Source organism: Pygocentrus nattereri, chromosome 11 (assembly GCF_015220715.1).
Source record: "Pygocentrus nattereri isolate fPygNat1 chromosome 11, fPygNat1.pri, whole genome shotgun sequence".
Taxonomy (NCBI): Eukaryota; Metazoa; Chordata; class Actinopteri; order Characiformes; family Serrasalmidae; genus Pygocentrus; species Pygocentrus nattereri.
In genome coordinates, this window is record NC_051221.1 from 29,810,203 (window position 1) to 29,829,317 (window position 19,115).

The following is a 19,115-nucleotide window of genomic DNA, read 5'->3' on the forward strand; positions in this document are numbered from 1 at the left end:
CACGTGACCGCCTTCCGCCTGGAGTTTGCGCGACAGCTGGACAGAAAGGTTTACTCGGTGGGAGGATTCGGGGTCCGATTTCTTTACACTTTAATTGCTACAACATCCTGTTGAGATGGGAGACAAGAAGAGTCCGACAAGGTAAAGGAGTTAGCTTGCTAATAAGGCCGTGGGAAGCCTCGGCCGCGCGCTGTGTTGGTAAGCAGAGTCTGAGTATAGCACTCACTCTCTCTCTCACTCTCTCTCTCTCTCTCTCTCTCTCTCTCTCTCTCTCTCTCACACACACACACTCACTCGTGTCGTACATGGCGGATGGGTCGTCTGCCTCCACAACATTAGCAGCAGCTTTCAGGACTCGACACAGCCGCACAGCTGTGATGAGAACTCAGCTGCTGTGTTGCTCTGCCCCCTCTTGTACTCGACTCTTAATGTCTGAATGCCCCTGTGTGTGTGTGTGTGTGTGTGTGTGTTGTGTTTGAAGGCCGAAGAGACACTGCAAGCCCCCGTCGGACGAGGGCTATTGGGACTGTAGCGTCTGCACTTTCAGAAACACCGCTGAGGCGTTCAAATGTATGATGTGCGACGTTAGAAAGGGGACGTCAACGCGGTAAGACCTCAAACACGAAGCCCCCAGCCGCACTGCTGCCTGCAGCCTCACCACAGCACTTTCACTCTCAGACAGACAGACAGACACTCTGCCGAAAGTGACTAAGCTCACGTAAACGTACTTGAGTCAAATTTTGAGGGAATTGTGGCTCGAATTGAGGCGGAGCAGTGGCGACATAAACAGTTATAGCGATAAATCACATCACGAAATGCATTTCTCAGCATATAGTGGATATTATCATCACTCAGAAATCACTTCCTAACTGCATTACAAAGATTTGATTAGAAAAAGAGCACAGTTAGTCCAGTTTTTGGATGTTGTTGGATGAACCAAAGATTAATTAAATAAAATTAATAAAATTAATTTTTAAATTAATTTAATTTAAAAATTAATTAAATTTTTATTAATCATTTCACACACTGTGTTGAACTCAATTTTAGAAAACAGCACTAACTGTGCTCTTTTTCTAATCAAATCTTTGTAATACTGTTCTGTTCCAACATATATACATATATAAACCTTCTGAAGTATCGGGCTATTACATATTTGCCATATTGCTTAGCTCTGTATCAAATTACATTAGTTTTACCAGGGGTGGAGAAGGTAAAGTGAAAAGCAAACGTTTTTCAAGTACAACACATGGTCTTGTTTGCTTATATATTTTAATATACTTTAACTTAGATCTTGGGCATGTGCAGAATGAGCTTGTTGAGGAATGCATCAATACCACTTTTCCCCCTTTTTCCCTTCCGATACCGGCCCTAAGTCTAGCCCTAATCTTACCTTACTACTTGGTAGGCGATGCTAAATTCTGATATTGATACCATTACACATTTTGTGTCTTGTATCACAAATGAAACAGTAAATCACTGTGCCCTTTGGAATGGTTTATCCTAAAATACTCAATTAAATATGATGTACTGCAGTTTTCGTTGGTCGGGCCTTCCCTCAAAATACTGCCGCTGCAGATTTTGCAAAGAGCATATTTCTCTACTGCTTGTCTCAAGAGTGAAATAATCCCACCCCCCTGACTTATTGCCTGCTTCAGTTACATTCCATCTACTGGAGTGTGTGCACACATGAATCATTCTCTTTTTCCAATACTGATACTGTGTTTAAATGACAGTACCAGCACAGTACTAGGTAGCCCTTTTCAGTAACTTCAAAAATGTGTACAATTTGAAATACACTTAACCCCTGAACTTGGCATGCCTGCAGATATAATGTGATGTTGTCATAACCACTATATTACACAGCATTATCCCTCACTCAGTTCCAACACACTGAACTCCGGGGCCTCATCTTCCTGAACACTGTGGTCCACAATAGTGATTATTAGGAGTAGTAGTAGTAGTGGTTTATTATTATTATTATTAATAATAATGAGAAGAATAATGAAAGTATAGTATTTATTATGTAGTAGTACGAGTATTCATTTTCTAGAATATTCATAATCGGTAAAGTACCAATCTTTGAAGATGATACTTTAGTATTATCACTTTAACCTCATACCTTTTAAAGTCCTGTTCAGTTTTTTGTGGCTTCTTTTACCTCTGTAATTGAGTAATTATTTTACTGAAATAACAGAACTTTTATGGTTTTAGGCTACACATACCTCACATCCCAGTTCTGCCTGAATTAACATGACCCGCATATCATACACAGAGCATATTACTTGATATTCAGATTTTTGTTTATTTATTATGTTTTCTGGTACATTACCAGAAAGCAGGGAGTTGTGTGAATTAATGAGTGCTGAGATAACTTCTGTAGTAACCACAGGTTTATTTCTTAGTTTTATTTACTTTTTAGCATAACTTAGACTTGATTCACTCTTTGACTTTTGATTAATTTTTTATGGTCTTATGACATAAATCTGACCTCCTCACATCTTTACTTTGACAGAAATACATTCCTCAGCAAACCTTGTGGATGCAAATGTGATAAATAATGAATGAGAGATGAATAATGTCATGGGTTATGGAGTTCAGATCTGGTCTTCAGTTTTGCCAGTACCTGTGGTCAGCTAAGCAAGATCTCAGCTCTTGAGGTTTCGGGAATTTAAGCACAACCCCTTTATTTAGTTCTGACCACTAATGACCCCATTAGCCCTGACTATAAGTTCTCCATGATGTCATCATCTTGATTCATCTGACACTCTCTTCCAGTAAACCTCGCCCCGTTTCTCAGATTGTGGCTCAGCAAGTAACGCCGCAATTCGCTTCACCTACACAACCCAAAAAGGAGAAGAAGGAAAAGACGGAGAAGGACAAAAACGACAGGGAGCCAGCACTGAAAAAGAACAGCCACAAAAAGATGAGGTAAAGGATTTTGCACAATTTTCTGACGTTACGCTGTTTAGGATATGACAGTGCAGTTACATGGAACTGAGGACTGCTCTGTGCTTAGACAGTTACAGAAAGATAAGTCTTGTTTTTAAATTGAATGGCAAAATGGTAGATTATTTTAAAGTGTCATGCTTCCAACAGAGTTTCATTCAAAACAGTCAGTTCATTAAGCTTTTTGGAGGAGGCTTTATTTGAATCATTTGCTTTCAGCATGTAATGGAAAATGCCTTCATTGTGCCTATATTATGAAATAGTACCTCAAGATTGCACTTCTTATATTCCTCTTTTTTAACCCCTCACTGTTCACAGGCCACGGTTAAAAAACATTGACAGAAACAGTGCACAGCACTTGAAAGTCACAGTGGGCGATCTGACGGTCATCATCACAGACTTTAAGGAGAAAACAAAACCCCTTTCTACATCCAGCTCATCCTCCACGGCCACGTCAGCAGACCCACAAAGCCAGAGTGGATCCAGCTCAGATAACACTGAGAAAGCAGTCTCAAGATCATCCTCTCCTCAAGGTGAAGGCACATCAGTCAATGGGGAACCACACTAACCCCTGAGAACCCTGTATTCTGGTCAACAATGTTACAGACAGCATCACTTAAATTACTCCCTTCTCTGACTCCTCCTCAATGGGACTGGATGGGGCTTTGAGTTTCCCAGCAACATTTACTGCACTAAGATCATAGGAAGGTCTCGAAAGTAGCAAGATGTCATAAATGCCCATGCTGAACTACCATCATCACATCTAAGAATAAACCGCTTTTGGAACTCTTTGCTCTGATTACCATCATACTTCTCTGTGTTTTCTGAGCATTGGAGCTACATAGAGAGACTTGTTGGCTCAAAGACGATTACTGATGTTAAGTTTCCAGGAATTAAAAGGCAAGATAATGTATTTAAGGGGCACAGATTTTACAGTGGTTCTCAATCTCATGCACGGCCACATCTCAGTTGAGGTAACTAGGTGTTTTAGATCATTGAGAACATAGGGCTTGTTTTGGCTTGACAAGGTGCTGCACAGAGCATTGCTGGCGAAGCTGACCAGCTCCCTTCTCAGCTCTTCCCCAACGGCAGGCAGCTCTCGCCAACCACCAAGGCAAGGTGCAGTTACTTTCAAACAAGACTATAAACTAGCAATGCTTAGGTCTCCAGGACTGAGACTGAGAACCACAAGTATAGCATAAGGTCATAATATTGTAATAACATGATCGTTTATATTCATTCTTTAACACAGAGTATTTTGGTATGAGTTTCACACAGGTGGAAAGTTTACAGAGTATAAATGTGAAGAGTTTTAAGTAATGACTGATATTAGTAGATCATAAATGGTAGGTCTCAGAATCTGGGTAAAGGCACTGTTTTAATGTCTGTCTGATGAGAAAATAAGTTTTGAAACAGTTTTTTCAAAAGTTGTTCATAAGTTGCTTCATCAAGTCACTGTCTGAGTTTTATAAATCTTGAATTTTGTGTTTGGTTATTGCTACATTATTACCATGATGTATTCAATGACATAAGGTTTAAAATTGATTACTTCATCAGGGTCTGTGTTGAAAAAGAATTCTTGTTTGCACTGAGGGTGTTAAAGGGGTTTTCCACCATTGTGTGCTTTATGTCCAGCTTTTATATAGTGTCATCATAAGAATATTAGGATTGAAAGAGTTTTTATAAAACACTATAGTAAATGCCTTATTCATCATTCTTTTCCACGTATTCGTGCTGGACTTAATGCAGGAATGTGGTACTGAAGCATGATGGATGTCCCTTTATTTGCATTCTTTATATTATCCTTCATTAACATCAGACCATTTTTCTCTGAATCATGTAGTAGCCTACATTTGCAATATGAACTTAAAAGCATCTTTTCATGTTTCTGTTGGTTAGAGCACTTGGTAGAAATCTGTAGATCTGTGGTCTTTGGTTTATTTTATCTGTTTCTTGCATCTTAAAAGCCCATTTGATTTTAATGTGCTTCTTATTGGCTAGATTATCAACAAAAGCCATGTTTCTGACAAAAGAGGTGTGTATGTGTGGGGGTGTGTGTATTTTGAGTATTTTTTTAGGAAAGGCTTTGCTGAAGACAAAATAATTTAAATTGTGAATTTGACTTCTGTTATTAGCTCAAACATTTGTACTGCTTTTCCAAATTAAATCAAAATATTTATAACCATGACAGTGTATGTCATCTTGTCTACGCTTGTTGAACTGTTTTGATGATGTACTTCTGAAACTGATAATGTAGTAACTACCTATGTTTACTCAGTTACATGTACTTACAGATGAGTTCCACTGTTTTTTATCACTCCATAATTCAATGTAAAAAGTTATTCAGAGAGGTATGACATGAAATGGTTTATTGTAGAGAAACTTCATTGGATTTCTTTGCAGTGGTGCTGATAGGAATCGGGGGTCACAGTGTCTAAAATGCAACTACAGCTGTTTCTTATCCAATACAACCAGTGAACCTTGACCTATCTAAAAAAATTGTATGTGTTATGTTGAGAATGTGAAATTATTGTGTTTGCTTTACAACACCCTACATGTACACGTCCACCATGAATATATTTCTGAAAATATGTCTTAGACCACAACTTTGTGCACAACTATTGTCAGGGTTGGGCAAACTACTTTGGAAAAGTAGTGATGGCTGAATACTGAGTGCACTGTCCTAAATGTATTCAGTAATGCATTCCATTACAATACATAAAAATATTGGTAAGGCACATGGGAAATGTCTTTCTTTACTTAATTCAAACTGTTTCTCTTTGTTGCTGGTTGGCAGTTTTCTTCATGTAATTATTCTGTTAATTACATTTAATGACAAAGTTGCTTATCATTTAAGTTTTCTCATTTAAAAATTCAAATTTTTTTCCCTCTCTTGCCTCTTCTTTAATTCACTACTGCTCTCACAATCCCCTATCAATACAACGCCAAGGCTCATTCACAGAGATATCCACTACTGAGGAGATTTTTAGTTTGATCTCAAATGAACTCACAATTTGATTAATAACTGACCATCACATTGATTTATCAGTCTATTCAGGCTTTAGCAGAGCTCAGTAACACTGAGATTAATAACTGATCACATTGATTTATCAGTCTACTCAGACTTTAGCAGAGCTCAGTAACACTGAGATTAATAACTGATCACATTGATTTATCAGTCTACTCAGGCTTTAGCAGAGCTCAGTAACACTGAGATTAATAACTGATCACGTTGATTTATCAGTCAACTCAGGCTTTAGCAGAGCTCAGTAGCACTGAGATTAATAACTTTACATTGATTTATTAGTCTACTCAGGATTCAGTAGGATTTCAGCGTTTGTAAAGAAGACGTTAATTAAGGTCCTCTTCAGAACACACCTAGTGTAACTGTATTGTGAATACTGCCTTTACGAAATGTAACTTGGACTGAGTACAGAATACAGAATCTCAGCACTCAGTACAGGTGCAGTGTATTCATAAGCATTTTGTGTAATAACTGTCTGTGGGGGAGCTTTCAGAGGCATTGTACACTTCAGACGCCTGGTTCCCATCATCACTACTGTGAACAGTCGGTATAATGTTTCTAGAAAGGAGCATTTCACATCAACCCACTCTGAATGTCTTCTTCACCAAACCAAAAAGTAATCATTTAAATAATAGTTTGAAGGATTTGCATTCCTGTGAGTATTTGATAACACTTTTACTTCTGCCCAAATGTATTGTAGTCCTTCACGTTGAGTTGGTCATTCTTTTTTCTGTTTAATTTCAATTTGTGACAGAAACCCTCCTGTAAGCTGTTGCTTACAGCTCTCACTTTGGTGCTTAACGTTTTATTTCAGAGCAATAGGATCCAAAAAACTGATGAAAAGAGCTGAACATTCTTCACTTACTAAGCTCTGAGATTCTTAAAATTCTATTTTGGTACTCTACACACTTAAAAAAATGGTTCCTGAAGGGTTCTTTAGTGAATTCTATTTAGAACCATGAGTTCTAGTACCTTTTGCATGCTTTGCAGGGTGAAATGGTTCTTCAGATTGATTACAAGTTTGACAGTGAACAGTAGAAGAATCCTTTTTGGTGCTACTTTCAAAAATGTTCTACTCTCCTCTCCTCTGCCTGTCAGTGCTGGCTGTATGTGGCCCTATGAGAGCTGCAGTGTGGTCCTGTGAGTGAGTGAGGGCCGCTGCGCTCCACTGTGTGGATGGTTATGATGACACAGGCTTCCACACGGCGCTTCACCTGAGTCTCGGTGGAGCGGAGGACTTTCTAAACGGCAGACAATGACGTAAATTTTAGTTTGACAGCTCCTATTCCTCATAAAAATGCGTCGGTATCTTCGTCTTTTATTCGCTTGCGTGATATTGGTCTTCTTCTCGGTGTTGTACGTGTTTAACCAGCTGGCCTCCTCTCTGGAGACTGTAAACTCGTGGACCGAGTCAAGAGCTGATGGAGGCCCGCCGCACTACGCCAGGAAAGCCGCGGGGAGAGAAGGCCACGACTGGAGGGACAGGTAGCGAACAGCTACGCTAGCGAGCCAGCTAACAGCTACCAGATGGGCACACAGTTTGCGCCATAACTAGCATTACGTGTCCACATTACACGTTCATATTGTTAACAGCCGCGCTGGTTTTTATTCTGTCAGAAGAAAGTTTATTTACCAGTTTGAGAGACAGTATTTAACGTTACTCTGGGGGAAATTTCACATCAGATAGCTAGCTAGCTAACTTATGCTATCTAGCTAACCAACTAACTAACCTAGCTACTAACGTTAATTTAGCGTATTTAAGTAGCAGTAAAGTAAGTAGGCAGTTATTTAACAGCAAGTAAACTTTGTCTAGTTTGCTGGCACACTGGTTAATACGGTTGGGCGAACGTTAAACAACCTTGGATACGGACAGTTAATTAGCTAATAGCTAGCGTTAAATAGTTTGTTTACCTGAAACATTAACGTTACATTCAACTGTTGCATGTTAGAGTTGCACGATTGTTGTGGCCACGTCTAACGTTAGTCCAAAACTTCCCAGCTTTGTGGTTTACTCATGTAGCTTAGCTAGTTAGCTATTTAGACTGCAGGATTATTCTGAACTGCAGCTGGACTGTACTGGTTTATACACGTATGCTACAGTTACTTGAAATTGAAGCATGCTTGACCCTCCACAAGTCTTGTGGTTAACACTGTCGCTGTGTCACTGTACTTTACTTCTTCCTTTCAGGTATGTATTTAAATTGCTGTTTCCAAGTTAAAGATGGTGTGAAATGTCAGAACCCCCCCCCCAGTACACTAACCTACAGTCATTACTGATCTATCCTTGACCTGTATTACAGTTTGAATCTCCTTGTGGGAGGAGTTGTTCCCTGAGGAATGGAGCTGTTCACTGAAGAAAGGAGTGTTTCATGTAGAGCTTATTTTTCTTGTTCTGTCAGGTGTAAGTCAATGTCTGTCACACACTGGAATCCCTATTGGAGACTGGCCCCTGATGTTTGTGGCAAGAACTGCTTTATGGAGTCGGCTCGTAGGTAGGATGGGTTGACTCTAACCTTGGTTGTGAGCTTAGTTAGTAGCCATCAGTGAGATGGAGAATAGTTTGGACTTGGTTTGCTTTTTTTTGACTGCTTTCAGGTGTCCTCAAAATCTTGTTTTTCAGGGTCTCAACCTCCAGCATCTTAATTGCACACACCTGAGTGCCCAACATCAAAGGAATAAACAACCTTTGCGTTTCTTCTCGCCTCCTCCATTTTGAGACATCATTACACCAGCTTAACAAGTGCTCTGCTGTCGTTCTGCAGGTATGCTGTGGATAAGACGTTGTCTGGGTTCAGTCATGTGGACAGAGTTGAGTCGGTCAGGTTGGCAGTGGTGGCGTGTGGCCCAAGGCTGGAGGAGACCCTCACCATGCTGAAGTCTGCTGTCATCTTTAGCCAGAGAGCACTTCATTTTCATATCTTTGCTGAGGATGATCTCCATTCTGGCTTCAAAGATTCTGTGAGTTAGTGATTACATTTTTTAAGGCAGTGGTGTTTGTGTGCCTGGTCCTGGAGCGCTGCCCTGTTTTCTGTTCTAACACAAATGATCCAGCTATAATTAACAAGCCCTCTCTGTATTGAAGTGAGGTGTGTAACAGTAGGAAATGCATTAAAAAAGAGTAAGACTACTACTTCTGGCCCAGGGTTGGTTCAGAACCACTGCTTTAAAGGAATAGTTTTATGAAAAATCAAAGTTACCTAATTTCCCTCTGATCCCAGATGTAGTTCATTAGTCAGGACAGGAGTCTAAATTTTGATTCTTTAGTTAAAACTGGAACTGTGAGGCTAACATTCTAACAAATGCTGGAATGCAGTACTTTTATGGTCACACTCACTTCTCAATGTGGTGTAGAGCACAGTATGACATACTGTGAGCTATAAAAATGAAACCTCACAGCTAGAGGCAGATGTTTCAGACAACACAAAAACTTCTAGATCAGCACTCTTACTCCTGAGGTGGTTTGTGACTACAGACCCTGGCTGCATGAAGTTTTGTTCATTTTTATAGTTCACAAGAAGTCAGAAGGTGCACTGAATCACATTGGCAAGTCTGCACAACCTTACTGAAGACCTGAATGTGCTTTAAGGAGATTGGGAGAAGTTTTGATTATGGATTTTACAGAAGGGATTTGGCCTGTGTTGATTACTATTGAGTTCTAGTGTTTTTTTAGTCTCACAGTTCCAGTTTTAATCTAGACCAACAAAATGTGGACTCCAAACATGTCCCCACCAACCAGCTACATCTTAGAATAAGTGAAAAGTGTTGTAAATTAGGTTTTTTGCTAAATTATTCCATTAAGACATGTTTGGTTTTTGAAAGTACAAATACATTCATCCTAAGTTAGCAAATAACTGTGTGTCATCTTATACATGCAATTGACAAATTGAGTCGAAAGAACTAAAAAATAAGTCTTCTCATGTTCCAGTGAGGCAGAAATGTCTGTGTCTGCCTTATAGTTGTTTCAGAGATCATTGAGACATTTGCTGCTGCTGCTTCCAGCTACTGTTCAGTATCAAGGACAGTTCCATTTATGCAGTCCTGTAATAATGTGTAAGAGTCTGTGTTGATGATTCAGTGTTAAATCTCAGTGTCCTCTCTTTACTAGCTGGAATCATGGCCAGTGAGATTTCGGTCCAAGTATAACTACACCATCTACCCCATCACCTTCCCCAGTGATAATGCAAAGGAGTGGAAGAAGCTGTTTAAACCCTGTGCTTCCCAGAGGCTTTTCCTGCCTGTGAGTACACTGTGCTCACTCAATCATCTTATACTGAGCTTGTATGTAGACAACACAAACTCTTTGTTCTGCCAGTCAGAGCCATGTTATCTAATCGGGGAGGACATTCTAGGGCACATAAGATCAGTCAGGGAAAGCTAAAGGGCAGAAAACACACTTAAGCCAAGTCTCCGCTGTACAATTTTTCTTAATTGTTTTTCCAGGTCGGAAGGGATTGATGATGCAAATGATCTGGTAGTGTGAGAAGGGAAACAAGTCACATTTTTTAGCCTTCCAGTTGAACTTTGGAGTGATTGGAGTATTCTGATATATCAAACATTTGATTTTTTTTTTTTTTTTATGACTGAAAACATTCAGGAGTCTTGTAGTGTCATAAAACATAAGACATAAAAGAAAGATGGGCACAATGTCTGCTTGCTGAACACTGGCAAAAAAAGGTTTGGTCTAGTTTATTTTTGTTTGCATCACGTGATAAAAGGAGGTTTCGAGTGCTTTTTTTTGTACCTGAAACTCATGTTGCATGTTTCACCCTCTTTTTGCCTTTTACTTGACATAATCTTGACAAAAACACAATGAATTCTGTAAAATACCGACTTTAAGTATGCCATGCTGTGTTTTTGGAATCTGTTAGGATTTTTAGTGTATGCCTGGCTTTAAACTGACACTTCTTGTGCAGAAAAAGGAAGTCACATTTGGCCTGTGGTTGGCCCATGTGCTGAAACTCCTGTTACTAAACTGCTGTTTTGTGGCAAACCACATGTCCCGTTTCAGCTGAAATAGTTTAGAGAAGGTTCCTAAACAACTTGTTATAATTGGTTGTAGTCCTTTCAACAAAAGAGTTCAGAAAAAATAGTCCATTTTCAGCAGTTGAGGTTTTCTGGTGTTGTTTTTCCTCAGCTGATCCTGAGTGATGTTGATTCCCTGCTGTATGTGGACACAGACATCCTGTTCCTGCAGCCAGTGGAGGAGATCTGGAACTTTCTCTCCATGTTTAACAGCAGTCACATGGCGGCAATGGCACCGGAACATGAAGAGCCCCGAATAGCATGGTATAACCGTTTCGCACGCCACCCGTACTACGGCAAGACCGGAGTGAACTCTGGAGTTATGCTCATGAATATGACTCGAATCAGAGCCAAGCACTTCAGGGTACAGTAGCTAATGTGTGTGGGCACATTCTCTTATCTTTCTGGACTTTTGTTTGCTGTTTTATAGAAGTCAAGCTTTGTGAGTCTATTTTGTTTGCCATTACAAATATTAGTGTGTGGGCCTGGGGAACTGGTCTTGGATCAGAAAGATTTTTTAATGCAAGATCATTTTACCAGTGCTGGCCAGCAGAGGCCACTGTTATTCTATTATTTGTCTTGTCAGATTTCCTCACTGTTGAAAGTGTTTCATCATGCTTCCTTCCTCTGCTTGATGGGAGAAAGCAGTATTTATTTAAAACATTTGGACACATCATTGCCAATCTAACTTGAAACCTCTAGATAACTAAAAAAGTAAGCTAAAAATTGAAGGCATATTTGAGTGATGATCTAGGATCAGTGCTCTTCATCCATATGTTAATCTCAGCCACTACTATGGAATACTGATTTTGATGTTTTGAAGGCATCTAATCTGTATTTGGTAATCTGTATTTTTTGCTGTGATGTTTTAGAAATTGACAGTTCTCAAGTAATGTTAATGGACTGACTGTGTTTGTATTTTGTGAACAGAATGACATGACACCAGTTCATCTGAGATGGGTGGACTTGCTTATGCCACTTCTGCAGAAATATAAACTCAATATCACATGGGGAGACCAAGACCTTCTAAACATCATATTTCACCACAACCCAGGTAGCTGTCTTTATGCCTCTTACATATATCTGGGGATTGCTCTTTAAAACCCTTAAACTTCACAGGTGTCAATATTGTAAGGGCTCATCAACTACATGGAAAAATGTAAGAAATGGAATCTGGAGCTCTGCATGTTAACAGGTTAAACTTTCTGCTAATCTGTGCAGTATCGCATTTAGTAATTCTGGGGCTCTAGACAAAAGACACGAAAGGGGGCCCCCAGAATACATATTTTTAACTTAGTTGAGACACTGGGCTCCTGATTCACATAACTATCCATGCTGTAAAAATGATATTTTATCAAGTTAAGTATAATAATGATTTTAAACTTAGCTGATATCTTTAGTGTTTCTCACTTTGAGATCATTGTAAAAATATCATACGATTATTTAACTTATTTCAGGAAGTTAGTATTTGGAGAGAACCACCAAATTTTGGCTTTCCTCCCTTTTTGCATTTCTCTGCTGAACTATAATTACATTTTAATATTCACCCTTTCAGCACCAAGAATGTCCTCTCCAAATTGTGGATGATCACTGAATTGCCTTTTAATACCAGTCTGTCATTATATAGTTGTCTTATCCGGTAACAACATGGAGTAGTTCATTATAACTATGACCAGGGGATAAGGTGACATTGAAATTGCTGAAAATAATCTCTGTCCTTTGTCATTACCTATAGGGCTGTGTTCTTAGATGCACTAAGCGTGAACATAATCTCTGATCTCTACATTATTTCAGTTAGAAGCATACATCAAAGGTTTATTTCATGAAGCAAGCATAAAGCAAGGTTTCTCAGTTAGCTGGAATACTTAAATGTAAACCAGGGATTTTTCCAACAGGAATGTCACTCAGCTCCCCTTTTGTTAGACAGGTCTGCCTTGGTTTAAGTTATCTGGCTAAGAAATGCCCCCATAGATGTATTGCTTGTGCACACATGAAGACTTTCCCCCGACAGTGCTTGAAGATCAGCTGTCACTATAAGATGCTGCTCTTTCGTCTAAAGATTGAATTTTTCCTTATGCTTCACAGAGGGCTTGTTTGTGTTCCCATGCCATTGGAACTACCGTCCCGATCATTGCATCTATGGCAGCAACTGTGCTGCAGCTGAGCAATACGGTGTTTACATTCTCCACGGCAACCGAGGTGTTTACCATGATGATAAGCAACCTGCGTTCCGAGCCGTATATGATGCTATTCAGAAAGTAAGTAATCATATCATAAATAATTAAATAAATAAACAAACATCATTCTGAACTGTTAGGTTAAAGCTTGAAAGGTCTATCAGGAGAAAACAGGTGTAACTTTTTAATTGGATGTGCCGCTTAATAACGTGGGTGCTAAATATCATCATGCTAGGTTTTCATTACAGCAGACTAAAATCTAATTAGAGGTGGTTAATTTGGAAAAGGCCATATTGAAGTTCCTTTGGGCACATGCTGACACAAATTTGGCTAGCTGTCTCATTCCTCATAATAGAGGCTCAGTGCATATTGACGAATAACGAGACATGGACTTTGTCTCACAAATATTTTTCAGACATAACACCTGTGCTTGTGGTCCTGTGAGCCTTTGTTGGTCTACCACATCAACTCCCATTGGATGTCACATGATCTGTACAAACAGTCTCCCTTTTTTGACTTTCAACACAAACCAACAGCATTTTTTACATAAAGCATCTGCTCATATTTGGACCTATTTGTCAAGAAGGGGCTTGGCAGAACAAAAAGTAGGTGCCTGCATTAAGGTGGTGGTCAGTGGTTGGTTCTAAACTGGGTTAATATTTGTGTAGTTTTATTCCAGGTTTGTTGAGAGGCTTTGGTTTGGAATGAGAGGGAAAGTTCGCTCTGTTGCTGATGAGCAGAAATCAATAGCTGTGTTAACTTCACCCATCAGCCTGCCAGGGCCATCGTGTTCTGGACTTAATCTCTGTTGTCTTCGTCAGGCACAACGATCACTCTTAATGCGCTAATCTTTAAAGCCCAAGACTCCCTTCTTCCTCCCTCCGTCCTTTATCTCTCCCTCATTGCTTTCCTCCCTTGTTCATCAGGTTTGACGTTTTGCACTCTTTCTTTATCTATCTATCTCTGCCACCCCCCCATCCTGGTCTCCGACTTGTGGCAAGCAGTCAATCCCTTGTTCGTTTTATCTGCAGAGGGAGGGAGAGAGCGTGCCTGTGTGTCTCTGGTCATTATGGCCAGGCGAGACCTCTTTGCCCCTGACAGCGGAGGAAGCATTCTGGGCCATTAGCTAAATGAGGTCTGTCATTAGTAGAGGCCCATGATTCAACTGGGTGCTGTCTGTTTGGCAGGACTAGCCCACACTCACATAGAGCTTCACCAAAATAAGCAGGGACAAGGTAAAGAACGTCATCAGCAATCGAGTTTCCAATTGCTTTGAAAGTGTTTGGTTTTCTCTATCCGAGAGTCTCACTGTGTGTTATGTTTGCTTTCAGAAGGCACACAGTTGTTTTGCTAGAAAGCATATTGGTGTAGCATGAACTAGCGTGTTAATTTCTCCCACCAAGTATGCTATGCCAAGCCTCAGGCTACTCTTCAGTTTTCTACAAGAAACCCTTGCCACCACACCCCCTGCATCCTATTGTAGCATTTACTCCCTGTAGACATGCTCACAGATGCAGGAGTTTGGCGGGCAATAAAAGACCCCACCATTACAGTGGCAAACCCCGCGGAAGAGCCGTAAAATCTTTAGTGCCGATGCTTCGTTTGGGACTAGGAGAATGCAAGGCAGCATCCAGCACGCCCATCCTTCCCATAAAAATCAATAGGAGACAGTAAATGCAGCTTCATCAGGGCCTGATATGTGTTGCATCAGTGCTAATAAAAAGAGTGCACTTTTTAGTGACCTCATACCAGGCCAGAACACAAAGCAAATGAGGCCCCATAAAGTCTTTATTATTATTGTTATTACTGTCATTATTTGTTGTGCACACTTACTTGCTTACTTGCTATGATAATGGCACTAAATTGCCTATACATAAAGGGTTAAATCTGGAAAAGACTTTCAATGAATGCTGTGAATGGAAACCTGGTAGAAAAACCACTGTGCTATATGCTAAAATATGGACTTCATGTGCTCCTGTAAGTCTCCTTATAAGCCTAAAAAATTCATTTAGAGGTCAGAGCTGGATGTTTAGGTCTCAAATGCGAAATCAGTCCTACAGCGATAAAGATATGACAATAGTAGATGATAATTCACTTACATACTCCATTGACATCTTTAAGCAAGTTTTGATTACATTCTCTTAAATGTGCTCACAATCATGAGATTTGTCTGCTTAGGGAAAGGTTTTTTTTTTTCCATTTTACATGTTTCCACCAGATAGGTCTTCAAATCCCCAGATCTTACATGGTAGTTTAGCTTTAAAAATGCTATTTTATTTGATATGACTAAAAAAATCTGATCAGTTTTTAAGTGGATTGCTTAATAATGTGACACGTTTGTGCTTTGTTTTCAGTACCCATTTGGAGAAGATCCAGTCAGCTCCCTGCTTCGCCCCTTGGAGGAAAAGCTAAAGACTACAATGCACACATACTGTGGAAGATCAAGTCACATTTTCACCAAGAAATTAAGGGAGAGCATTACATACATTCAGAAAGATAATCTCAATGCAAGATGATCCCGTCCCCTGAAACCGTGAACCATCTGAGTTAGAAGCACACACAGCATTGATAAGGAGCCTTAAGCCCAGCTGGAGAACAGGATCATTGCAGATGTGTTACTTCAGTGAAAACGCAATTCAAATTCAAGTAATTGAAATCTGAATGAATTAAACTACAATATATAGTTTTTTTTCCTGCCAGTTGTCCACGACTCTTCCAGGAATGGAAATGAAGATGAAATATAGGCACTGAAATCACTTTTAAGTGTAATTGAGAGGGGCCAAATGGATGGAACCTGACAATCAGTAGGCTGTTCTAGTTCTCTAGAACAGTTGTTCTTCACTCCAGTTCTAGCTCCCTGAATGTTCTGCTGGGTTGTGTTTTTTTTGCCTGTTCCAGCTTACCTGATTCAGCCCACTAGCTAGTCTTTAAGCCCCCTAGCTACATTAAGTGTGTTAGAGCTGTGAAGGGCCTCCAGGGCTGGAAGTTTGAGAAGATCTGTCATAGAACATTTGTGACTATTAGCAGGAATTATGGATAAAGAGCAAGGTTTCACCAGTTTCAGAAGTACCTTATTTATGTTCAGGGAAAGTTGGAGTTACTTTTTGGGTGCTGGTCTAGTTTTAGTAAAGAATACAGTCTTATGCAACACCCTGAGTCAAATTAAATGTTTTTTTGATTTTCAAAGTGAAAATAATACATTGGTGCAGTTTTACATATTTCGGGGGGGGGGGGGGGGAGGGGGGACACAAAATATAATATGCCATAACATTTATACAGGCCACATTTAAATTTTTCCCCCAATATAATAAATTCAGCAGATAAACAGCAATTGTGTATTACAATATGCAGAAGTGAGTTCCATGTATAGGCCGTGTTAACCTTTTCTTTACTTGGACAATCAACAAAACAGGGGCTCCCAAACTTGTGTAATTGTGAGACAGAATCCTGGGGCCATATTACAGAAAATCTTTTTGTCTTAAGATCTGACAGGTCAAGATAAGATTGTTCACAAATTCATATTACAGAAGTAAATCTTATCTTAATTTAAGAATCTTATCTTACAGCATCTTATCTGAAATTAGGAAATCTTACTCGATTCAAATCGATTGACTATCAACTCGTGCCTGTTACCTAGCAACCGACCATCCACGCACAGCGGAAACGTACAAACGTGATCAAGTTAGTTAGTCAGACTTCTAGGTAACGTTAGCTACTGTTACTGATGTAAAAAAAAACTAAAGCGTGATAAACTGAACATTAATAATATTGTGTCAGCGCTTTGTGTTGTTTATCAGAGCATCGCTCCTCCACAGTTCATTTCCTAAACACTTTAGCCAAGCGTTATTAATATTATTCCTCCTTATATACAGACACCCGTTCAGCTCCGTCTCCTCCTCATTCACCATCATCTCTCTACAATATTGTATTTTATGACTTTTTATCAAACATTAACAACCGTTCTTAAAAACCGCTGTTTAAAAAAAAAAAAAAAAACGAAAGTCACACAAGTTAAAGCACCGGTTTAAATAAAAATGTAGCGTCATTATGCTACTTGTAGTGAACTGTGCTGTCCATCACTGCATAAAATAATAGAAACAGACGTTCAAAGCAGAAGACGCTCTGGGGTTTTCTTAAAGTTAAGAAAATATTTAGGCTGTTTTGGCATCTTAGGTTGTTTCTGTAATAACTTACCATTTTCTTATCTGGAAATAAGGCAAGATTATAGACTTAGGAACTGTTCATGTGTAATGGCTTCTGTCCAAACTTCAGTCTTAACTGAAATTGCCATGACAACAAAGCAGCTAAGATGATCTCAGACTTAAGAATTTTCTGTTATACGGCCCCTCTTCTTTTGATAAGAAAACGAGCCAAACTAAGCTTTTTAATGTGTGAATGTACCATAGTATACATTTTTTTTAATGTTTGTTCTGGTGGTCATCAGTTATGCACAGTGCAGTGAGGTACAGATGATAAACTCAGTCTGTTAACATACAGACTTGCATGAGGTTAAAGCATCGAAGATAATAAATCACTTAATTTCACTGATAAAAATGAGGAAACATTTGTTAGAACTTGTGAATCTGTCATGACATTAGTTTCAGGTGATCAGAACATTTTAACCGTTTTTACAGTGTTAGAATTTTAGAATATCACTTTCAACACATGACAATGTCATCAGATACTAGCAGATTCAGAGAGAATTAATAACACTGCACACGTTTTAAAGAGTAGACAAGATGGTGGGGTGGCTATCCCAAACAAGATTATTCTAAATTACTCTTAGAAACACACTTTATTGTTAATCATTATCACGCTAACTGTTTGTAAATTGTAAGCCTAGCTACACTTCAGAATCAGAGAAACAGATTGTGTCATTTAAGTTTTGACAGGGTCTCTTTATTTTTGTTATTAATACAGTGAGACCAGCTGAGACTGGAGTCTTTTTTTCGTCTGACCCTGTTTGCTGTTAAAAAACTAATGTAATAAATAAGTAGAAGTAATGCCAATCATGAGAAATGGTCAGGAAAGAAAACAGGAAAACCATACACACTGATCTGGGAGCCAGTCAGCCAGGAGCTTCTTAAAATGATCTAGTGAGACTGAAAGCTTCAGCTTTGCTGGTTTTTGAAATTCATTCCAAATTTAAAGCTCCTGAAATGTGACCGTGGGTTCTGTTAAAGCTGTGAAATTACTCTATGAATGACATGCCTAGACGGCCTACAGGGATGTTTATTCACTGAAGAAGAAAAAAAAGTTGAGGAAGAACCAGTTTTAGCCACTTTTGCAAATGAAGTTTTCACTATTGGCTGTGTAATTCAATCCAAGACTAAACATAATCTTTAAACTCTTTTCCTGTACGTCCACTTCTCAGACAGTAGGAGATTAAAGTGTATACACGTAAAGCTAATGCCAAAAATAGGTTTTGCACTACGCAGCAGAATCAGTTATGCTTCATTTAGCATATGCCTGTGGAATAACTATGGTATATTTTTCTGTACAGTAAGACTTCAGTTTTACAGAGAAAACTACTTTCCATAGTTCACAAATTTATATTGTGTATTGAGTCATATTGATTTCAGAATGTTCGTCTTGAGTGTCTTCACCGTTACCTTCAAAGACAGTACCTCAGTTGTAACATCTTTGATCTGTTGAATGTAAATGTTTGAATGATGCAGTATATTTTTGTAATAAACATTGCACTTCTGCCTATTTAGAGTCTCATTAGTCTAAGTTTGAAAGTTTCATCATCCATTGGAGCACATTAAGAGTGGCAGCTAGGTTTGTTTCAGACCTTCAATATTTCTGAAAATGGTGTTTGGTATGTTACATTTCTGTAGGAAAATAATGAATTTACATAATGCAGGTCATTTCCACATGGATGAAATGTATTACATGAACACAATTAGATGTTACAATTATTACATAATCACTTAATGGCAGTT

General features: G+C 39.1%; 2 protein-coding genes across 4 annotated transcripts; both read left to right on the top strand.

Moving 5' to 3' along the window:
• Window position 1: 1 nt before the first annotated feature.
• On the top strand, window positions 2-5,134 carry LOC108428404 (YY1-associated factor 2-like). The gene is made up of 4 exons (XM_017699377.2): window positions 2-141; window positions 482-607; window positions 2,776-2,928; window positions 3,265-5,134. Exons 1-4 carry the CDS (start codon window positions 116-118, stop codon window positions 3,512-3,514), a joined length of 555 nt encoding a protein of 184 aa, XP_017554866.1. The 5' UTR covers window positions 2-115; the 3' UTR covers window positions 3,515-5,134.
• Window positions 5,135-7,121: 1,987 nt separating this feature from the next.
• gxylt1a (glucoside xylosyltransferase 1a) lies at window positions 7,122-18,882 on the top strand. Of its 3 annotated transcripts, XM_037542832.1 has the most exons (9): window positions 7,126-7,231; window positions 7,344-7,456; window positions 8,371-8,463; window positions 8,734-8,929; window positions 10,077-10,208; window positions 11,106-11,357; window positions 11,924-12,047; window positions 13,079-13,251; window positions 15,525-18,882. In XM_037542832.1, the coding sequence occupies exons 3-9, from the start codon at window positions 8,381-8,383 to the stop codon at window positions 15,684-15,686; spliced, it is 1,122 nt and encodes a 373-aa protein (XP_037398729.1). In that variant the 5' UTR covers window positions 7,126-7,231; window positions 7,344-7,456; window positions 8,371-8,380; the 3' UTR covers window positions 15,687-18,882. The 3 variants fall into 3 exon arrangements, with proteins under 3 accessions (XP_017554864.1, XP_017554865.1, XP_037398729.1); XM_017699375.2 differs by having other exon boundaries at window positions 7,122-7,456; XM_017699376.2 differs by lacking the exon at window positions 8,371-8,463 and having other exon boundaries at window positions 7,125-7,456.
• Window positions 18,883-19,115: the final 233 nt, after the last annotated feature.

Coding starts and splice junctions, on each gene's coding strand:
- LOC108428404 (XM_017699377.2), top strand. CDS start 116: ATGGGAGACAAGAAGAGTCCGACAAG. Junction 142..481: donor GACAAGAAGAGTCCGACAAG/GTAAAGGAGTTA, acceptor TTGTGTTTGAAG/GCCGAAGAGACACTGCAAGC. Junction 608..2,775: donor AGAAAGGGGACGTCAACGCG/GTAAGACCTCAA, acceptor ACTCTCTTCCAG/TAAACCTCGCCCCGTTTCTC.
- gxylt1a (XM_017699375.2), top strand. CDS start 7,269: ATGCGTCGGTATCTTCGTCTTTTATTCGCTTGCGTGATATTGGTCTTC. Junction 8,930..10,076: donor ATTCTGGCTTCAAAGATTCT/GTGAGTTAGTGA, acceptor TCTCTTTACTAG/CTGGAATCATGGCCAGTGAG. Junction 10,209..11,105: donor CCCAGAGGCTTTTCCTGCCT/GTGAGTACACTG, acceptor GTTTTTCCTCAG/CTGATCCTGAGTGATGTTGA.